We start from the raw sequence: 22,299 nt of genomic DNA, 5'->3' as shown, positions 1-22,299 counted from the left end.
TGCGAACTTTCAGTTAAGTTTTATCGGTACAGTCCATAACCCAATATAGTTATAGTTACAGCAGCATCTGCTATAGACAATATATTAAAGAAATGTATAGCATAATAAAAATAATATCGTAAATATCTGACGGAGTGTTGCCGACATCCATACAAAGCAAAATTCTATTGGTAATTTCTGCATGAATTTGTTGATTTGTGTGGAAAAAATGAGGTACTGCAGAAATTTAGTGAAAAGATGGAAAAATCAAAGACAAAACCACGTGAGAGCCTGTCGCCGAAACACACCAATACGACATGCACGTGCAACATCACTTGTTGGGCAATATAATTGTTGGATTTACATTTACATGCCATCACAATCTTACAGCCAGAGAACAGCGACAACGCCACCGACCAACTGCAAACAGGAGAATCATATTGCAGAGTATATAAAGTTATGCCATATGAAGCACTCATAAAATGCCCGTTTGGGCAATCACAGTTGAAATGCTTATTTCATGAACAGAGAGAGCTACTGATTTGATTAAGTCTGTTTGATTGCAGAATTCAAATTCAAGTGCTTGTTTTCATGGGACCTGTTTGTGAATATTTGGCAAGTATATTGTTACGCAACAAAGAATTGTTCTTGCATTTAAATAGAACACAGTGTTCAACTTTAATTTCTCCAAGATTACAGTAACTTCAAACACAATCAATCTTTTGGACATAAGGTCTTCTTGTACATAGATTTATCTTTAAGTTATGGAGATATATTCTTAATTTAAAATGTATGATCTATCTTGTAGTTGGGATGATTCCAGGTAAGAATTGGCCCCCAACAACCTCAGGATGAAAAGCATGGCTGGTTGAAAGAGGGGACTTAATGCTGTATGCTGTTTTAAGGGTGGCCTTGATGTGTATTGTGGACAACGTGTGCTGTTTTACGGGGGAACTTGATGTATGCGATGATATGTCGTCCTTGATATAAATGCTAATATTATCAATCAATGGTACAACAAACATACACCTTGCATGTTGTTGCGATGGTTATATGGGTCAGATATTTTGTGGTTCAGATTAGTTGAAAAGTTTACTATCTATTGACAGGGCGGATGGAAATATGGAATGTTCAGGTGATAAAACGACCTAGCCTTTGGAGAGGTGTGATGTGAGTTCAAGTTCAATAGAATGGAAATATGTGTTATAGTCTAACTGCATTCTGCTCAGGGGATACCAACCAAACAACTGTTTTCGTCATCACAACTGTAAACTGCTGCCAATATCCAAGTCAAACAACATAAACTTACCCTGTACTAGTAGAAACAGCAGGCCCCTGTCCAACATTGTCTCTGTATCGCCCCTTCTGGAAAAAGACGAAAACAAACAGCGTGACTGTGTTTTCCTCCAGGTTAACGAAGGTGTGACATACCTGGGTGGATCTGGACGGCCATCTGCGTTTTGTTGTTCTTAAACTACACACTTGTGCTCTCCACCTAGCTAAATGTATATCTATGGGAGGTCTATGAAGAAATACATTAGTTTAGATGAAGGTCACTATTACGCAGTGATAGAACAAATGTTGTGAATAAATGAACAAATGTTACTGATAAAGGTGAAAAAACAAAACAAACACTACCCTCACAGTCTAGCTAACTATCCCTGGTACACACCAGTCCTGTCAGTCTAGCTAACTATCTCTGGTACATTCATGTCCGGTCAGTCTAGCTAACTATCTCTGGTACACACTTGTCCTCTCAGTCTAGCTAACTATCCCTGGTACACACTTGTCCTGTCAGTGTAGCTAACTATCCCTGGTACACACTTGTCCTGTCAGTCTAGCTAACTATCCCTGGTACACACGTGTCCTGTCAGTCTAGCCAACTATCTCTGGTACACACTTGTCCTCTCAGTCTAGCTAACTATCCCTGGTACACACTTGTCCTGTCAGTGTAGCTAACTATCCCTGGTACACACTTGTCCTGTCAGTCTAGCTAACTATCCCTGGTACACACTTGTCCTGTCAGTCTAGCTAACTATCTCTGGTACACACTTGTCCTGTCAGTCTAGCTAACTATCTCTGGTACACACTTTACCTCACAGTCTAGCTAATAATCCCAGGTACACACTTGTCCTGTCAGTGTAGCTAACTATCCCTGGTACAAACTTGTCCTGTCAGTCTAGCTAACTATCTCTGGTACACACTTGTCCTGTCTGTTTAGCTAAATATCCCTGGTACACACTTTTCCTCTAAGCTTAGCTAACTATCTCTGGTACACACTTGTCCTGTCAGTCTAGCTAACTATCTCTAGTACAAACTTGTCCTCTCAGTCTAGCTAACTATCTCTGGTACACACTTGAACTCAGAGTCTAGCTAACTATCCCTGATACACACTTGTCCTGTCAGTCTAGCTAAATATCCCTGGTACACACTTTTCCTCTAAGCTTAGATAACTATCCCTGGTACATACTTGTTGTGTCAGTCTAGCTAACTATCTCTAGTACACACTTGTCCTGTCAGTCTAGCTAACTATCTCTGGTGCACACTTGTCCTGTCTGTCTAGCTACCTAAATCTGGTACACACTTGTCCTGTCAGTCTAGCTAACTATCCCTGGTACACACTTGTCCTGTCTGTGTAGCTAAGTATCTCTGGTACACACTTGTCCTGATAATATAGCTAACTATCTCTGGTACACACTTGACCTCAGAGTCTAGCTAACTATCCCTGGTACACACCAGTCCTGTCAGTCTAGCTAACTATCTCTGGTACATTCATGTCCGGTCAGTCTAGCTAACTATCTCTGGTACACACTTGTCCTCTCAGTCTAGCTAACTATCCCTGGTACACACTTGTCCTGTCAGTGTAGCTAACTATCCCTGGTACACACTTGTCCTGTCAGTCTAGCTAACTATCCCTGGTACACACGTGTCCTGTCAGTCTAGCCAACTATCTCTGGTACACACTTGTCCTCTCAGTCTAGCTAACTATCCCTGGTACACACTTGTCCTGTCAGTGTAGCTAACTATCCCTGGTACACACTTGTCCTGTCAGTCTAGCTAACTATCCCTGGTACACACTTGTCCTGTCAGTCTAGCTAACTATCTCTGGTACACACTTGTCCTGTCAGTCTAGCTAACTATCTCTGGTACACACTTTACCTCACAGTCTAGCTAATAATCCCAGGTACACACTTGTCCTGTCAGTGTAGCTAACTATCCCTGGTACAAACTTGTCCTGTCAGTCTAGCTAACTATCTCTGGTACACACTTGTCCTGTCTGTTTAGCTAAATATCCCTGGTACACACTTTTCCTCTAAGCTTAGCTAACTATCTCTGGTACACACTTGTCCTGTCAGTCTAGCTAACTATCTCTAGTACAAACTTGTCCTCTCAGTCTAGCTAACTATCTCTGGTACACACTTGAACTCAGAGTCTAGCTAACTATCCCTGATACACACTTGTCCTGTCAGTCTAGCTAAATATCCCTGGTACACACTTTTCCTCTAAGCTTAGATAACTATCCCTGGTACATACTTGTTGTGTCAGTCTAGCTAACTATCTCTAGTACACACTTGTCCTGTCAGTCTAGCTAACTATCTCTGGTGCACACTTGTCCTGTCTGTCTAGCTACCTAAATCTGGTACACACTTGTCCTGTCAGTCTAGCTAACTATCCCTGGTACACACTTGTCCTGTCTGTGTAGCTAAGTATCTCTGGTACACACTTGTCCTGATAATATAGCTAACTATCTCTGGTACACACTTGACCTCAGAGTCTAGCTAACTATCCCTGGTACACACTTGTCCTGTCAGTCTAGCTAACTATCTCTGGTACACACTTGTCCTGTCAGTGTAGCTAACTATCTCTGGTACACACTTGTCCTGTCAGTCTAGCTAACTTTCTCTGGTACACACTTGACCTCACAGTCTAGCTAACTATCCCTGGTACACACTTGTCCTGTCAGTGTAGCTAAATATCCCTGGTACACACTTTTCCTCTAAGCTTAGATAACTATCCCTGGTACATACTTGTTGTGTCAGTCTAGCTAACTATCTCTAGTACACACTTGTCCTCTCAGTCTAGCTAACTATCTCTGGTACACACTTGACCTCACAGTCTAGCTAACTATCTCTTGTACACACTTGTCCTGCCAGTCTAGCTAACTATCTCTGGTACACACTTGTCCTCTCAGTCTAGCTAATTATCCCTGGTACACATGTGTCCTGTCAGTGTAGCTAACTATCTCTGGTACACATTTGTCCTCTCACTCTAGCTGACTATCTCTGGTACACACTTGACCTCAGAGTCTAGCTAACTATCCCTGGTAAAAACTTGTCCTGTCAGTCTAGCTTGCTATCTCTGGTACAAACTTGTCCTCTCAGCTTAGCTAACTATCTCTGGTACACATTTGACCTCACAGTCTAGCTAACTATCTCTGGTACACACTTGTCCTGCCAGTCTAGCTAACTATCTCTGGTACACACTTGTCCTGTCTGTCTAGCTACCTATCTCTGGTACACACTTGTCCTGTCAGTCTAGCTAACTATCTCTGGTACACACTTGTCCTGTCTGTGTAGCTTAGTATCTCTGGCACACACTTGTCCTGTCAGTCTAGGTAACTATCCCTGGTACACACCCGTCCTGTCAGTCTAGCTAACTATCTCTGGTACACACTTGTCCTGTCAGTCTACCGAACTATTTCTGGTACACACTTGTCCTGTCTGTCTAGCTACCTATCTCTGGTACACACTTGTCCTGTCAGTCTAGCTAACTATCCCTGGTACACACTTGTCCTGTCTGTGTAGCTAAGTATCTCTGGTACACACCAGTCCTGTCAGTCTAGCTAACTATCCCTGGTACACACTTGTCCTGTCTGTCTAGCTACCTATCTCTGGTACACACTTGTCCTCTTAGTCTAGCTAACTATCCCTGGTACACACTTGTCCTGTCAGTCTAGCTAACTATCTCTGGTACACACTTGTCCTGTCAGTCTAGCTAACTTTCTCTGGTACACACTTGACCTCACAGTCTAGCTAACTATCCCTGGTACACACTTGTCCTGTCAGTGTAGCTAAATATCCCTGGTACACACTTTTCCTCTAAGCTTAGATAACTATCCCTGGTACATACTTGTTGTGTCAGTCTAGCTAACTATCTCTAGTACACACTTGTCATCTCAGTCTAGCTAACTATCTCTGGTACACACTTGTCCTGTCAGTGTAGCTAACTATCTCTGGTACACACTTGTCCTGTCAGTCTAGCTAACTTTCTCTGGTACACACTTGACCTCACAGTCTAGCTAACTATCCCTGGTACACACTTGTCCTGTCAGTCTAGCTAAATATCCCTGGTACACACTTTTCCTCTAAGCTTAGCTAAGTATCTCTGGTACACACTTGTCCTCTCAGTCTGGCTAACTATCTCTGGTACACACTTGTCCTGTCTGTGTAGCTAAGTATCTCTAGTACACACTCGTCCTGTCAGTCTAGCTAACTATCTCTGGTACAAACTTGTCCTCTCAGTCTAGCTAACTGTCTATGGTACACACTTGACCTCACAGTCTAGCTAACTATCCCTGGTACACACTTGTCCTGTCAGTCTAGCTAACTATCTCTGGTACACACTTGTCCTGTCAGTGTAGCTAACAATCTCTGGTACACACTTGTCCTGTCAGTCTAGCTAACTATCTCTGGTACACACTTGACCTCACAGTCTAGCTAACTATCCCTGGTACACACTTGTCCTGTCTGTGTAGCTAAGTATCTCTGGTACACACCAGTCCTGTCAGTGTAGCTAACTATTTCTGGTACACACTTGTCCTATCAGTCTAGCTAACTATCCCTGGTACACACTTGTCCTTTCAGGCTAGCTAACTATCTCTGGTACACACTTGTCCTGTCAGTGTAGCTAACTATCTCTGGTACACACTTGACATCACTGTCTATCTAACTATCCCTAGTACAAACTTGTCCTCTCAGTCTAGCTAATTATCCCTGGTACACACTTGTCCTCTCAGTCTAGCTAACTATCTCTGGTACACACTTGACCTAACAGTCTAGCTAACTATCTCTGGTACACACTTGTCCTGTCAGTGTAGCTAACTATCCCTGGTACACACTTGTCCTGTCAGTCTAGCTAACTATCCCTGGTACACACGTGTCCTGTCAGTCTAGCTAACTATCTCTGGTACACACTTGTCCTCTCAGTCTAGCTAACTATCCCTGGTACACACTTGTCCTGTCAGTGTAGCTAACTATCCCTGGTACACACTTGTCCTGTCAGTCTAGCTAACTGTCCCTGGTACACACTTGTCCTGTCAGTCTAGCTAACTATCTCTGGTACACACTTTACCTCACAGTCTAGCTAATAATCCCAGGTACACACTTGTCCTGTCAGTGTAGCTAACTATCCCTGGTACAAACTTGTCCTGTCAGTCTAGCTAACTATCTCTGGTACACACTTGTCCTGTCTGTTTAGCTAAATATCCCTGGTACACACTTTTCCTCTAAGCTTAGCGAACTATCTCTGGTACACACTTGTCCTGTCAGTCTAGCTAACTATCTCTAGTACAAACTTGTCCTCTCAGTCTAGCTAACTATCTCTGGTACACACTTGAACTCAGAGTCTAGCTAACTATCCCTGATACACACTTGTCCTGTCAGTCTAGCTAAATATCCCTGGTACACACTTTTCCTCTAAGCTTAGATAACTATCCCTGGTACATACTTGTTGTGTCAGTCTAGCTAACTATCTCTAGTACACACTTGTCCTGTCAGTCTAGCTAACTATCTCTGGTGCACACTTGTCCTGTCTGTCTAGCTACCTAAATCTGGTACACACTTGTCCTGTCAGTCTAGCTAACTATCCCTGGTACACACTTGTCCTGTCTGTGTAGCTAAGTATCTCTGGTACACACTTGTCCTGATAATATAGCTAACTATCTCTGGTACACACTTGACCTCAGAGTCTAGCTAACTATCCCTGGTACACACTTGTCCTGTCAGTCTAGCTAACTATCTCTGGTACACACTTGTCCTGTCAGTGTAGCTAACTATCTCTGGTACACACTTGTCCTGTCAGTCTAGCTAACTTTCTCTGGTACACACTTGACCTCACAGTCTAGCTAACTATCCCTGGTACACACTTGTCCTGTCAGTGTAGCTAAATATCCCTGGTACACACTTTTCCTCTAAGCTTAGATAACTATCCCTGGTACATACTTGTTGTGTCAGTCTAGCTAACTATCTCTAGTACACACTTGTCATCTCAGTCTAGCTAACTATCTCTGGTACACAATTGACCTCACAGTCTAGCTAACTATCTCTTGTACACACTTGTCCTGCCAGTCTAGCTAACTATCTCTGGTACACACTTGTCCTCTCAGTCTAGCTAATTATCCCTGGTACACATGTGTCCTGTCAGTGTAGCTAACTATCTCTGGTACACATTTGTCCTCTCACTCTAGCTGACTATCTCTGGTACACACTTGACCTCAGAGTCTAGCTAACTATCCCTGAAAAACTTGTCCTGTCAGTCTAGCTTGCTATCTCTGGTACACACTTGTCCTCTCAGGTTAGCTAACTATCTATGGTACACATTTGACCTCACAGTCTAGCTAACTATCTCTGGTACCCACTTGTCCTGCCAGTCTAGCTAACTATCTCTGGTACACACTTGTCCTGTCTGTCTAGCTACCTATCTCTGGTACACACTTGTCCTGTCAGTCTAGCTAACTATCTCTGGTACACACTTGTCCTGTCTGTGTAGCTTAGTATCTCTGGCACACACTTGTCCTGTCAGTCTAGCTAACTATCCCTGGTACACACCCGTCCTGTCAGTCTAGCTAACTATCTCTGGTACACACTTGTCCTGTCAGTCTACCGAACTATTTCTGGAACACACTTGTCCTGTCTGTCTAGCTACCTATCTCTGGTACACACTTGTCCTGTCAGTCTAGCTAACTATCCCTGGTACACACTTGTCCTGTCTGTGTAGCTAAGTATCTCTGGTACATACCAGTCCTGTCAGTCTAGCTAACTATCCCTGGTACACACTTGTCCTGTCTGTCTAGCTACCTATCTCTGGTACACACTTGTCCTCTTAGTCTAGCTAACTATCCCTGGTACACACTTGTCCTGTCAGTCTAGCTAACTATCTCTGGTACACACTTGTCCTGTCTGTCTAGTTACCTATGTCTGGTACACACCAGTCCTGTCAGTCTAGCTAACTATCCCTGGTACACACTTGTCCTGTCTGTGTAGCTAAGTATCTCTGGTACACACTTGTCCTGATAGTATAGCTAACTCTTTCTGGTACACACTTGACCTCAGAGTCTAGCTAACTATCCCTTTTACACACTTGTCTTGTCAGTCTAGCTAACTATCTCTGGTACACACTTGTCCTGTCAGTGTAGCTAACTATACCTGGTACACACTTGTCCTTTCAGTCTAGCCAACTATCCCTGTTACACACTTGTCCTCTCAGTCTAGCTAGCCATCTCTGGTGTACACTTGTCCTGTCAGTGTAGCTAGCTATCTCTGGTGTACACTTGTCCTGTCAGTCTAGCCAACTATCTCTGGTACACACTTGTCCTCTCAGTCTAGCTAGCTATCTCTTGTACACACTTGTCCCGTCAGTCTAGCTAACTATCCCTGGTACACACTTGTCCTGTCAGTCTAGCTAACTATCTCAGGTACAAACTTGTCCTTTCAGTCTAGCTAAATATCAATGGAACACACTTGTCTTCTCAGTCTAGCTAGCTATTTCTGGTACACACTTGTCCTGTCAGTCTAGCTAAGTTTCTCTGGTACACACTTGTCCTGTCAGTCTAGATAACTATCCTTGGTACACACTTGTTCTGTCAGTCTAGCTTGCTATCTCTGGTACACACTTGTCCTGTCAGTCTATCTAACTATCCCTGTTACACATTCGTCCTCTCAGTGTAGCTAGCTATCTCTGGTACGAACTTGTCCTCTCAGTATAGCTAACTATCCCTGGTACACACTTGTCCTGTCAGTCTAGCTAGCTATCTCTGGTACACACTTGTCCTGTCAGTCTAGCTAACTATCTCTGTTACACACTTGTCCTGTCAGTCTAGCTAAGTATCCCTAGTACACACTTGTCCTGTCAGTCTAGCTAGCTATCTCTGGTGCACATTTGTCCTGTCAGTCTAGCTAAATATCAATGGAACACACTTGTCTTCTCAGTCTAGCTAGCTATTTCTGGTACACACTTTTCCTGTCAGTCTAGCTAAGTTTCTCTGGTACACACTTGTCCTGTCAGTCTACCTTACTATCCATGGTACACACTTGTTCACTCAGCCTAGATAACTATCACTGGTAAATAATTTTGCTGTCAGTCTACCTAGTTATCTCTGGTGAACACCTATCCTGTCAGTCTTTCTAACTATCCCTTGTACACAGTTGTCCTCTCAGTCTAGATAAAAATCCCTGGTACACACTTGTCCTGTCACTATAGCCAACTATCTCTGGTACACACTTGTCCTGTCAGTCTAGCTAGCTATCTCTGGTACACACTTGTCCTGTCAGTCTAGCTAGCTATCTCTGGTACGCACTTGTCCTCTCAGTCTAGCTAACTATCCCTGGTACAAACTTGTCCTGACAGTCTAGCTAATTATCAGTGGAACCCACATGTCTTTCTTAGTCTAACCAACTATCTCTGGTACACACTTGTCCTGTCAGTCTAGCTAACTATCTCTGGTACACACTTGTGCTGTCAGTCTAGCTAGCTATCTCTGGTACACACTTGTCCTGTGAGTCTAGCTGACTATCTCTGGTACACACTTGTCCTGTCAGTCTAGCTAACTATCCTTGGTACACACTTGTTCTGTCAGTCTAGCTTGCTATCTCTGGTACACACTTGTCCTGTCAGTCTATCTAACTATCCCTGTTACACATTCGTCCTCTCAGTGTAGCTAAGTATCTCTGGTACGAACTTGTTCTCTCAGTCTAGCTAACTATGCCTTGTACACACTTGTCCTCTCAGTCTAGCTAACTATCCCTGGTACACACTTGTGCTGTCAGTCTAGCTAGCTATCTCTGGTACACACTTGTCCTGTCAGTCTAGCTAACTATCTCTGTTACACACTTGTCCTGTCAGTCTAGCTAAGTATCCCTAGTACACACTTGTCCTGTCAGTCTAGCTAGCTATCTCTGGTGCACATTTGTCCTGTCAGTCTAGCTAAATATCAATGGAACACACTTGTCTTCTCAGTCTAGCTAGCTATTTCTGGTACACACTTTTCCTGTCAGTCTAGCTAAGTTTCTCTGGTACACACTTGTCCTGTCAGTCTACCTTACTATCCATGGTACACACTTGTTCACTCAGCCTAGATAACTATCACTGGTAAATAATTTTGCTGTCAGTCTACCTAGTTATCTCTGGTGAACACCTATCCTGTCAGTCTTTCTAACTATCCCTTGTACACAGTTGTCCTCTCAGTCTAGATAAAAATCCCTGGTACACACTTGTCCTGTCACTATAGCCAACTATCTCTGGTACACACTTGTCCTGTCAGTCTAGCTAGCTATCTCTGGTACACACTTGTCCTGTCAGTTTAGCTAGCTATCTCTGGTACGCACTTGTCCTCTCAGTCTAGCTAACTATCCCTGGTACAAACTTGTCCTGACAGTCTAGCTAATTATCAGTGGAACCCACATGTCTTTCTTAGTCTAACCAACTATCTCTGGTACACACTTGTCCTGTCAGTCTAGCTAACTATCTCTGGTACACACTTGTGCTGTCAGTCTAGCTAGCTATCTCTGGTACACACTTGTCCTGTGAGTCTAGCTAACTATCTCTGGTACACACTTGTCCTGTCAGTCTAGCTAACTATCCTTGGTACACACTTGTTCTGTCAGTCTAGCTTGCTATCTCTGGTACACACTTGTCCTGTCAGTCTATCTAACTATCCCTGTTACACATTCGTCCTCTCAGTGTAGCTAAGTATCTCTGGTACGAACTTGTTCTCTCAGTCTAGCTAACTATGCCTTGTACACACTTGTCCTCTCAGTCTAGCTAACTATCCCTGGTACACACTTGTGCTGTCAGTCTAGCTAGCTATCTCTGGTACACACTTGACCTGTCAGTCTAGCTAACTATCTCTGGTACACACTTGTTCTTTCAGTCTAGCGAACTATCCCTAGTACATACTTTTCCTCTCAGTCTATCTAACTATCCCTTGTACACAGTTGTCCTCTCAGTCTAGCTAACTATCTCTGGTACACACTTGTCCTATCAATCTAGCTAACTATCCCTGGTACACACTTGTCCTCTCAGCCTAGATAAAAATCCCTGCTACACACTTGTCCTGTCAGTCTAGCTAGCCATCTCTGGTGTACACTTGTCCAGTCAGTGTAGCTAACTATCTCTGGTACACATTTGTCCTGTCAGTCTAGCTAGCTATCCCTTGTACACACTTGTCCTCTCAGTCTAGATAAAAATCCCTGGTACACACTTGTCCTGTCAGTCTAGCTAGCCATCTCTGGTGTACACACTTGTCCTGTCAGTGTAGCTAGCTATCTCTGGTGTACACTTGTCCTGTCAGTCTAGCCAACTATCTCTGGTACACACTTGTCCTGTCAGTCTAGCTAGCTATCTCTGGTAAACACTTGTCCTGTCAGTCTAGCTAGCTATCTCTGGTACACACTTGTCCTCTCAGTCTAGCTAACTATCCCTGGTACAAACTTGTCCTGACAGTCTAGCTAATTATCAGTGGTACACACTTGTCCTGTCAGTCTAGCTAGCTATCTCTGGTACACACTTGTCCTGTCAGTCTAGCTAACTATCTCTGGTACCCATTGTCCTGTCAGTCTAGCTAACTATCCCTAGTACACACTTGTCCTGTCAGTCTAGCTATCTATCTCTGGTGCACATTTGTCCTCTCAGTCTAGCTAACTATCCCTGGTACAAACTTGTCCTGACAGTGCAGCTAATTATCACTGGAACCCACATGTCTTTCTTAGTCTAACCAGCTATCTCTGGTACACAGTTGTCCTGTCAGTCTAGCTAACTATCCCTGGTACACACTTGACCTCTCAGCCTAGATAACTATCTCTGGTACACACTTGTCCTTTCTGTCTAACTAGCGATCTCTGGTACACACTTGTTCTTTCAGTCTAGCGAACTATCCCTAGTACATACTTTTCCTGTCAGTCTATCTAACTATCCCTTGTACACAGTTGTCCTCTCAGTCTAGCTAACTATCTCTGGTACACACTTGTCCTATCAATCTAGCTAACTATCCCTGGTACACACTTGTCCTCTCAGCCTAGATAAAAATCCCTGCTACACACTTGTCCTGTCAGTCTAGCTAGCCATCTCTGGTGTACACTTGTCCTGTCAGTGTAGCTAACTATCTCTGGTACACATTTGTCCTGTCAGTCTAGCTAGCTATCCCTTGTACACAGTTGTCCTTTCAGTCTAGATAAAAGTCCCTGGTACACACTTGTCCTGTCAGTCTAGCTAGCCATCTCTGGTGTACACACTTGTACTGTCAGTGTAGCTAGCTATCTCTGGTGTACACTTGTCCTGTCAGTCTAGCCAACTATCTCTGGTACACACTTGTCCTGTCAGTCTAGCTAGCTATCTCTGGTACACACTTGTCCTGTCAGTGTAGCTAGCTATCTCTGGTACACACTTGTCCTCTCAGTCTAGCTAACTATCCCTGGTACAAACTTGTCCTGTCAATCTAGCTAGCTATCTCAGGTACAGACTTGTCCTGTGAGTCTAGCTAACTATCTCTGGTACACATTCGTCCTCTCAGTGTAGCTAAGTATCTCTGGTACGAACTTGTTCTCTCAGTCTAGCTAACTATGCCTTGTACACACTTGTCCTCTCAGTCTAGCTAACTATCCCTGGTACACACTTGTCCTGTCAGTCTAGGTAGCTATCTCTGGTACACACTTGTCCTGTCAGTCTAGCTAACTATCTCTGGTACCCATTGTCCTGTCAGTCTAGCTAACTATCCCTAGTACACACTTGTCCTGTCAGTCTAGCTATCTATCTCTGGTGCACATTTGTCCTCTCAGTCTAGCTAACTATCCCTGGTACAAACTTGTCCTGACAGTGCAGCTAATTATCACTGGAACCCACATGTCTTTCTTAGTCTAACCAGCTATCTCTGGTACACAGTTGTCCTGTCAGTCTAGCTAACTATCCCTGGTACACACTTGACCTCTCAGCCTAGATAACTATCTCTGGTACACACTTGTCCTCTCAGTCTAGCTAGCTATCTCTGGTACACACTTGTCCTGTCTGTCTAACTAGCGATCTCTGGTACACACTTGTTCTTTCAGTCTAGCGAACTATCCCTAGTACATACTTTTCCTGTCAGTGTATCTAACTATCCCTTGTACACAGTTGTCCTCTCAGTCTAGCTAGCTATCGCTGGTACACACTTGTCCTATCAATCTAGCTAACTATCCCTGGTACACACTTGTCCTCTCAGCCTAGATAAAAATCCCTGCTACACACTTGTCCTGTCAGTCTAGCTAGCCATCTCTGGTGTACACTTGTCCAGTCAGTGTAGCTAACTATCTCTGGTACACATTTGTCCTGTCAGTCTAGCTAGCTATCCCTTGTACACACTTGTCCTCTCAGTCTAGATAAAAATCCCTGGTACACACTTGTCCTGTCAGTCTAGCTAGCCATCTCTGGTGTACACACTTGTCCTGTCAGTGTAGCTAGCTATCTCTGGTGTACACTTGTCCTGTCAGTCTAGCCAACTATCTCTGGTACACACTTGTCCTGTCAGTCTAGCTAGCTATCTCTGGTAAACACTTGTCCTGTCAGTCTAGCTAGCTATCTCTGGTACACACTTGTCCTCTCAGTCTAGCTAACTATCCCTGGTACAAACTTGTCCTGACAGTCTAGCTAATTATCAGTGGTACACACTTGTCCTGTCAGTCTAGCTAGCTATCTCTGGTACACACTTGTCCTGTCAGTCTAGCTAACTATCTCTGGTACCCATTGTCCTGTCAGTCTAGCTAACTATCCCTAGTACACACTTGTCCTGTCAGTCTAGCTATCTATCTCTGGTGCACATTTGTCCTCTCAGTCTAGCTAACTATCCCTGGTACAAACTTGTCCTGACAGTGCAGCTAATTATCACTGGAACCCACATGTCTTTCTTAGTCTAACCAGCTATCTCTGGTACACAGTTGTCCTGTCAGTCTAGCTAACTATCCCTGGTACACACTTGACCTCTCAGCCTAGATAACTATCTCTGGTACACACTTGTCCTTTCTGTCTAACTAGCGATCTCTGGTACACACTTGTTCTTTCAGTCTAGCGAACTATCCCTAGTACATACTTTTCCTGTCAGTCTATCTAACTATCCCTTGTACACAGTTGTCCTCTCAGTCTAGCTAACTATCTCTGGTACACACTTGTCCTATCAATCTAGCTAACTATCCCTGGTACACACTTGTCCTCTCAGCCTAGATAAAAATCCCTGCTACACACTTGTCCTGTCAGTCTAGCTAGCCATCTCTGGTGTACACTTGTCCTGTCAGTGTAGCTAACTATCTCTGGTACACATTTGTCCTGTCAGTCTAGCTAGCTATCCCTTGTACACAGTTGTCCTTTCAGTCTAGATAAAAGTCCCTGGTACACACTTGTCCTGTCAGTCTAGCTAGCCATCTCTGGTGTACACACTTGTACTGTCAGTGTAGCTAGCTATCTCTGGTGTACACTTGTCCTGTCAGTCTAGCCAACTATCTCTGGTACACACTTGTCCTGTCAGTCTAGCTAGCTATCTCTGGTACACACTTGTCCTGTCAGTGTAGCTAGCTATCTCTGGTACACACTTGTCCTCTCAGTCTAGCTAACTATCCCTGGTACAAACTTGTCCTGTCAATCTAGCTAGCTATCTCAGGTACAGACTTGTCCTGTGAGTCTAGCTAACTATCTCTGGTACACATTCGTCCTCTCAGTGTAGCTAAGTATCTCTGGTACGAACTTGTTCTCTCAGTCTAGCTAACTATGCCTTGTACACACTTGTCCTCTCAGTCTAGCTAACTATCCCTGGTACACACTTGTCCTGTCAGTCTAGGTAGCTATCTCTGGTACACACTTGTCCTGTCAGTCTAGCTAACTATCTCTGGTACCCATTGTCCTGTCAGTCTAGCTAACTATCCCTAGTACACACTTGTCCTGTCAGTCTAGCTATCTATCTCTGGTGCACATTTGTCCTCTCAGTCTAGCTAACTATCCCTGGTACAAACTTGTCCTGACAGTGCAGCTAATTATCACTGGAACCCACATGTCTTTCTTAGTCTAACCAGCTATCTCTGGTACACAGTTGTCCTGTCAGTCTAGCTAACTATCCCTGGTACACACTTGACCTCTCAGCCTAGATAACTATCTCTGGTACACACTTGTCCTCTCAGTCTAGCTAGCTATCTCTGGTACACACTTGTCCTGTCTGTCTAACTAGCGATCTCTGGTACACACTTGTTCTTTCAGTCTAGCGAACTATCCCTAGTACATACTTTTCCTGTCAGTGTATCTAACTATCCCTTGTACACAGTTGTCCTCTCAGTCTAGCTAGCTATCTCTGGTACACACTTGTCCTATCAATCTAGCTAACTATCCCTGGTACACACTTGTCCTCTCAGCCTAGATAAAAATCCCTGCTACACACTTGTCCTGTCAGTCTAGCTAGCTATCTCTGGTACACACTTGTCCTGTCAGTCTAGCTAGCTATCTCTGGTACACACTTGTCCTCTCAGTCTAGCTAACTATCCCTGGTACAAACTTGTCCTGACAGTCTAGCTAATTATCAGTGGAACACACATGTTTTTCTTAGTCTAACCAACTATCTCTGGTACACACTTGTCCTGTCAGTCTAGCTAACTATCTCTGGTACACACTTGTCCTGTCAATCTAGCTAGCTATCTCAGTACAGACTTGTCCTGTGAGTCTAGCTAACTATCTCTGGTACACACTTGTCCTGTCAGTCTAGCTTGCTATCTCTGGTACACACTTGTCCTGTCAGTCTATCTAACTATCCCTGTTACACATTCGTCCTCTCAGTGTAGCTAAGTATCTCTGGTACGAACTTGTTCTCTCAGTCTAGCTAACTATGCCTTGTACACACTTGTCCTCTCAGTCTAGCTAACTATCCCTGGTACACACTTGTCCTGTCAGTCTAGGTAGCTATCTCTGGTACACACTTGTCCTGTCAGTCTAGCTAACTATCTCTGGTACCCATTGTCCTGTCAGTCTAGCTAACTATCCCTAGTACACACTTGTCCTGTCAGTCTAGCTATCTATCTCTGGTGCACATTTTTCCTCTCAGTCTAGCTAACTATCCCTGGTACAAACTTGTCCTGACAGTGCAGCTAATTATCACTGGAACCCACATGTCTTTCTTAGTCTAACCAGCTATCTCTGGTACACAGTTGTCCTGTCAGTCTAGCTAACTATCCCTGGTACACACTTGACCTCTCAGCCTAGATAACTATCTCTGGTACACACTTGTCCTCTCAGTCTAGCTAGCTATCTCTGGTACACACTTGTCCTGTCTGTCTAACTAGCGATCTCTGGTACACACTTGTTCTTTCAGTCTAGCGAACTATCCCTAGTACATACTTTTCCTGTCAGTGTATCTAACTATCCCTTGTACACAGTTGTCCTCTCAGTCTAGCTAGCTATCTCTGGTACACACTTGTCCTATCAATCTAGCTAACTATCCCTGGTACACACTTGTCCTCTCAGCCTAGATAAAAATCCCTGCTACACACTTGTCCTGTCAGTCTAGCTAGCCATCTCTGGTGTACACTTGTCCTGTCAGTCTAGCTAACTATCCCTGGTACACACTTGTCCTCACAGCCTAGATAAGTATCTCTGGTACACACTTGTCCTATCAGTCTAGCTAGCTATCTCTGGTACACACTTGTCCTGTCAGTCTAGCTAACTATCCTCGGTACACAGTTGTCCTGTCAGTCTAGCTAGTTAACTCTGGTACACACTTGTCCTGTCAGTCTAGCTAACTATCTCTTGTACACACTTGTCCTGTCAGTCTAGCTAACTATCCGTTGTACACAGTAGTCCTGTCAGTCTAGCTATCTATCTCTGGTACACACTTGTCCTGTCATTCTAGCTAACTATCTCTGGTACACACTTGTCCTGTCAGTCTAGCTAACTATCCCTCGTAGACAGTTGTCCTCTCAGTCTAGCTAACTATCCCTGGTACACACTTGTCCTGTCAGTCTAGCTAGCTATCTCTGGTACACACTTGTCCTCTCAGTCTAGCTACGTATCGATCACTGTCCCCGGGTTCGGGTATTGAGTCACACTTCAATATTTCTTCTTTAACCCCAGAAAGTGATTGTTCTACAATGATGAGTAGTGTTACGCAGCTACACTCTTTACACTTGTAGTATTAAACTACCTTTGGTACCGGGTGCACTAGTTTAAGTTAAACAATGCCATTACCTGAATGGGTCTTTAACCCAACAACTTTCGTGTGGTATTCGAGTCAGATTTGGTTCCCTAAACCCATTATGATTGTATATGTCGACAAACTGATCGGGTGGACGGGATCGAATATTTGGTTGATTGCATGGCAGCGTACCCTGACGGCACAGCTAGTTGCTCAAATATCAATCACTGGATTCTCTGGTCCAGACTAGAGTATTTACAGATGCCGTCAGTAATTGCTAAAAAGATGTGTCTTGATCCATTTGAGCCATCAGTGAGTATGTTTTTACGTCGCTTTTGCAAATATTTCAGCTATATTTCAGCAATATTTCTAGACTAGAAGACTAGAATGGGAGTCATGTATTGTAACGAACCTGGACGTCCTGATCAAGTAACTGTTCACCTCCCCAGCATATTGATTGGAATGAGTTAATTATAAAACTTGTATCCTAATGATTGACTTTGCAGGTTAGTCAAGTTTACCCATTTTGTATTACATACTTTCCTGTGTAACACTTACTTCATATTAACTGATTTGATCCGTTATCAGTTTAAACACTCACAAGAATTCTGAAATATTAAATTTAATCTACACTATTTGTCAAAGTTGTCTGTAATTGGACAAAGGTCATGACCTTAGGTCATGTTTGTGTATGCTTCACTGACAGTATTAATAATTAGATACATATTCAGTGAAAAAGAGGAAAAGAGTAACATGAAGAAAATACTGTAGATCCAATATCCTTTTGCCATTAGGGAGAATAAATATACAAAATAAAATATAATTAATGGCATATTTTGATCGTTTGTTTCTTCTCATTTTCAATATCTTTCAATTATTTGATAGATACAAATATATCATTGAAGGCATAACAAATCATGACTTCAGATTTATTTATTTCGGGAGTACCAATGCCATTGAGGAGACACAATAAATAGTAAATGCATATGTTGGAGATATGTGGTCACCAGCCAATACAACAGCTTGACTTATTTCAATCGAACGTGTAACTTGTATGTTTTGAAAAGTGACAGCGTAATCGTTATTAGAGTTACCTCTCCTCTTACCCCTTATTTTTGCGAGCTGAAATTTCTCTGATTTACACATTTGTCTTCTGATAACAATCAGCATCGAAGTTTACAAACATACATTCATGCAAACGCAATAACTAACTGAATGCAATACAACATGTATAGAAATAGAAAAACCGAGTACTTGATTACATGCAAATTAACAAAGGCGACTATATATATATTTTTACCTTTCGTGTCTTCCCCCAGAGCAAATACATACAACGCAGATGTCACTGTGTTCTTTTCACTTTGGTTACGCAATGAATAATCTCAGTTGGTGCGTTATCGTAGTTGTGTACTTTGTACGTTACGACTATCCATCTACTGGTCGCTGAAACAGATTTTCCTCAGGAGTGGTTCGTGGTATGTATACATTAGCAGCCAGTAGATGGCCCATTTGATCCATGGAAATCCCCTTCGATCCTAACATCAGGGCGTGGGGACATCTTATATTAATATCACTGACGTGAAATATGCTCAATCAAAGCAAATAATTAAAGCTAACTTACAAAACGATTGTCTAATGCGTCCGATTTCCCTCCTTGCCCTGACATGTCCCTCATGAGCAACCAATCTACCTATGATTATACATATCCTTCAGGGGAGACAATTCAAAATGATAACACCAGTGTCATTGATAAGAAGGTCTCCCTATTAGAACCAGTGTGCTGAAAATACTCTCGAGACAGTGAAACATTATTTGATTGAATGCCCAGGCCACTATTACATCAGACTAAATTTAGAAAAGCTCATTTTCTGTAATTACACTTAAATGGGGACCTATCATATTTCATAGTTCAAGAGCAGGCAATATTAGACTTCGTAACGGCATCGGAAAATTTGATATGTTATAAAAAACAATAAAGATTGTGTAATGACTTATAAACCATTTAAACAGTTTTCCTCTTTTGTCTGATGTGGGTTTTTTTATGGAATGTGTTCTTACTTTTCAGAAATGAACTAATGATTACTTGTGGTTTTAAAGATAAATTATATCATGACGCAGATTGGTTAACCATCTGATTTTCTCACTTTGCCTATATTTAGAGACATGTGATATGCTGGGTGAAATAATAGACTTTTAATACGCCAAGTCGCCCTAAAACCCAAATACAATACCATTCCCCATAGCAACTCGAGACCTCCATACCAACGCGCGGGAAGATGTGAAAACTGACATATGTATGGTAACCTTTTTGTCATATGCCATATCATTAAATTGTAAAATGTGTCTATTGCAAGTGAATGCAAAACATTTTCACCCTGCTCAGACGACATTGTCACGGGAAAGCTAGACGAGCCGATTCAAAATGCACTGATAATCCATATCAGCCCGGCAGGGGGTATACTACGGGTCTGACTATTACACCCCTGTGATATGACCGTCTCCATCTTGGCTCTATCGCACATGTAATATGTGTCATATCATTGATAGGCATACATGATAAAAGTCGATAACACACAAGTGTTGAAATGAACAACATCTAGTTCTTGTTAATAATTGTGGACATGTCATAACTATTCATAACACTTTTTCTTAAATATGATAGTCAAACAAGACAGGTGTCATATACTGTATTTTATTATACTGTGTACATGTATTTTGTCCTTATGACCAACAGGCAATCAAAGTAGTGTTTTCAAAATGATTTTAAACAATTTGACATTAGATAATCTTATTTGTTTAGGCGGCTGTAAGAACAAAATCGAAATAACGATATTAAATATTTTATAACTCGGATCCCGATTGTGAATATATGTTTTGGAGCCTTGACAATTATTAATAGGATCAGATTCAAGGCAAATCGGCTGATACTGCTCCGTCTTGGACGACATACACTACAAGACCAAACACTACTGTGTCCTGCTTTGTCTACTGGTTGGTTGGTTAGTTGTTTGACGCCGCACTCAGCAATATTCCAGCCAAATGACGGCGGTCTGTAAATAATCGAGTCTGGACCAGACAATCTAGTGATTAATATCATGAGCATCGATCCACGCAATTAGGATCGATGACTTGCATCAACCAACTTAGCGAGCCTGACCACCCGATCCCGTTAGTCGTATCTTACGACAAGCATAGTCGCCTTTTACGGCAAGTATTGGTTTGCTGAAGACGTATTCTACCCCGGAAAAATCACAACAAGGGTGTGATATGCCCATTGTTTCAGCAGCTTGTTTTTCTTTGTGACTATCCTGTATGTGCACGTACCAAGGTTGGACGATTCGATTTAGATGAGTGGGGAGTAGGTCTTGGTTCAGGGTTTATAGATAACGGATACTGCCACTCCCGGCGCTGAACATTACTTAACACATTCCATTGCAAGTATTTGTCAGCAGAAGGTGCACTTTGTCACCTTAACATAGAGCCGTTTGTGGATAATTTATTTCGTGCAACGTTCGAGGGGTGGCAGAAAATAGTTCTGAGCCTAACTACGAAGGATGTAGAGTACGCACGAAACAGTTTACATGTATTAAGTACAATACTTTCTTACACACCTGTGGGTGAGAAACCCATTTAAGATAACTGGTATCAAACATCTGTGTGAGATCGAATTCCAGGCCCCTAAATGGCTACTCCATGGTGATGACCTGAGGTCAGATTATGACGGACTACTTTCCTGATTGTAAGTCATTGATAAGTCGCTTGTGCTTCAGTCGAATGTTCACCTGCGTCTGCGTGTTGAATGTTATGGTTTTAGAGTGTAAACCCCATGGATGCCACATTGACATATATGTCCCTCTTCTTCAACCCTCACTTCGAAGTTGAATAAAATTCAAAATACACTATGCACACTTATACACTTCACAGTTTTGAATTCGGTGGGAAATTCACTCTTCTGTAATATCATCCACTGTAATTTTAGGCAAAGCAAAATTAACGAAAGTGACCTATAAAAATTCGGTACATCGTAAATCTCTCCATTTTGACACACATTACGAAATCACCATTCACAGCGTTATTTACTCTGTGTTTAGAAATCTAAATATTTGATATATTTGATATAATTTTGAAACGCCGATTAGAATCATTAAGAATGTTTTGGAAAATACGCAAACACAAACTTCGAAGTGTATATTATTATTAAACATATTTTATTGTCCAAAAAGACAGAGGGATTGGGCACAAGTGCAGCACTTATTACCGCCTTCTCCCTATATACAGTTATACATAATATTGCATAATGACAATGAACAATATACAGTTGAAGCTTCACATTGTGGAAACATAGTGCGCAATATATTATACAGTGCTTATATGAAGGATATGTACAATGTGCTGGAAAGTGAAGACAGTGTGCATCTCATACATATCCTAATATTATACTTTTTAGTGTGTACCTTCCGCCACATTGGATAGTGTTTACAAAATCGCGGTTCAGGTGCCGATTATGAGACGCCTATTAGATCACGTATATTTCAAATTCAACTGCGATACATGCATCCCTGAAATGCTCATACACTTTAGAATCAAATGACAAATGGTCTTTGTCACCAATGCACATTATCTAGATCAAATCAAGAGAAATAAATTAGGTGTGGAGACGAACTGTACTTGTTTAAATGTAAACAAAGCAAAATTCAGATCTTACACTAGCTCCAATTTAACTACCCATTCGTCTAATTGCTGCATATAGTGGCGCACGCGTTGCGACTATTCCTGGGAAGAGCAACGTAACACGAATTATAGAATTCAAAATAGATACAAGACAATGATCAAGTAAATTCAATAGAAATCCTAAAAGTTTCCGTCCTGTGTGACACCATGACTGACGGAGAGTCACGCACAACAACGACGGC

General features: G+C 42.5%; 1 protein-coding gene across 1 annotated transcript in view; it reads right to left on the bottom strand.

Annotated features, from left to right (window-relative positions):
* LOC139448331 (ankyrin-3-like) overlaps positions 1 to 18,773 on the bottom strand; it is a 36,860-nt gene extending 18,087 nt beyond the window's left edge. Inside the window, exons 1-2 of the mRNA XM_071229877.1 lie at positions 18,687 to 18,773; positions 1,289 to 1,344 (exon numbers count right to left, since the gene is read on the bottom strand). Of these exons, the coding sequence (XP_071085978.1) occupies positions 1,289 to 1,325 (37 nt within the window). The 5' untranslated portion in view covers positions 1,326 to 1,344; positions 18,687 to 18,773. The remainder of the gene's footprint in view (positions 1 to 1,288; positions 1,345 to 18,686) is intronic.
* Between the last annotated feature and the right edge of the window lie 3,526 nt (positions 18,774 to 22,299).

This window comes from Haliotis cracherodii, unplaced genomic scaffold (genome assembly GCF_022045235.1).
Source record: "Haliotis cracherodii isolate W230 unplaced genomic scaffold, xgHalCrac1.p SCAF_7, whole genome shotgun sequence".
NCBI classification, from domain to species: Eukaryota; Metazoa; Mollusca; class Gastropoda; order Lepetellida; family Haliotidae; genus Haliotis; species Haliotis cracherodii.
The sequence above is the reverse complement of the archived record's forward strand: the minus strand, read 5'-3'. Positions and strand labels throughout refer to the sequence as shown.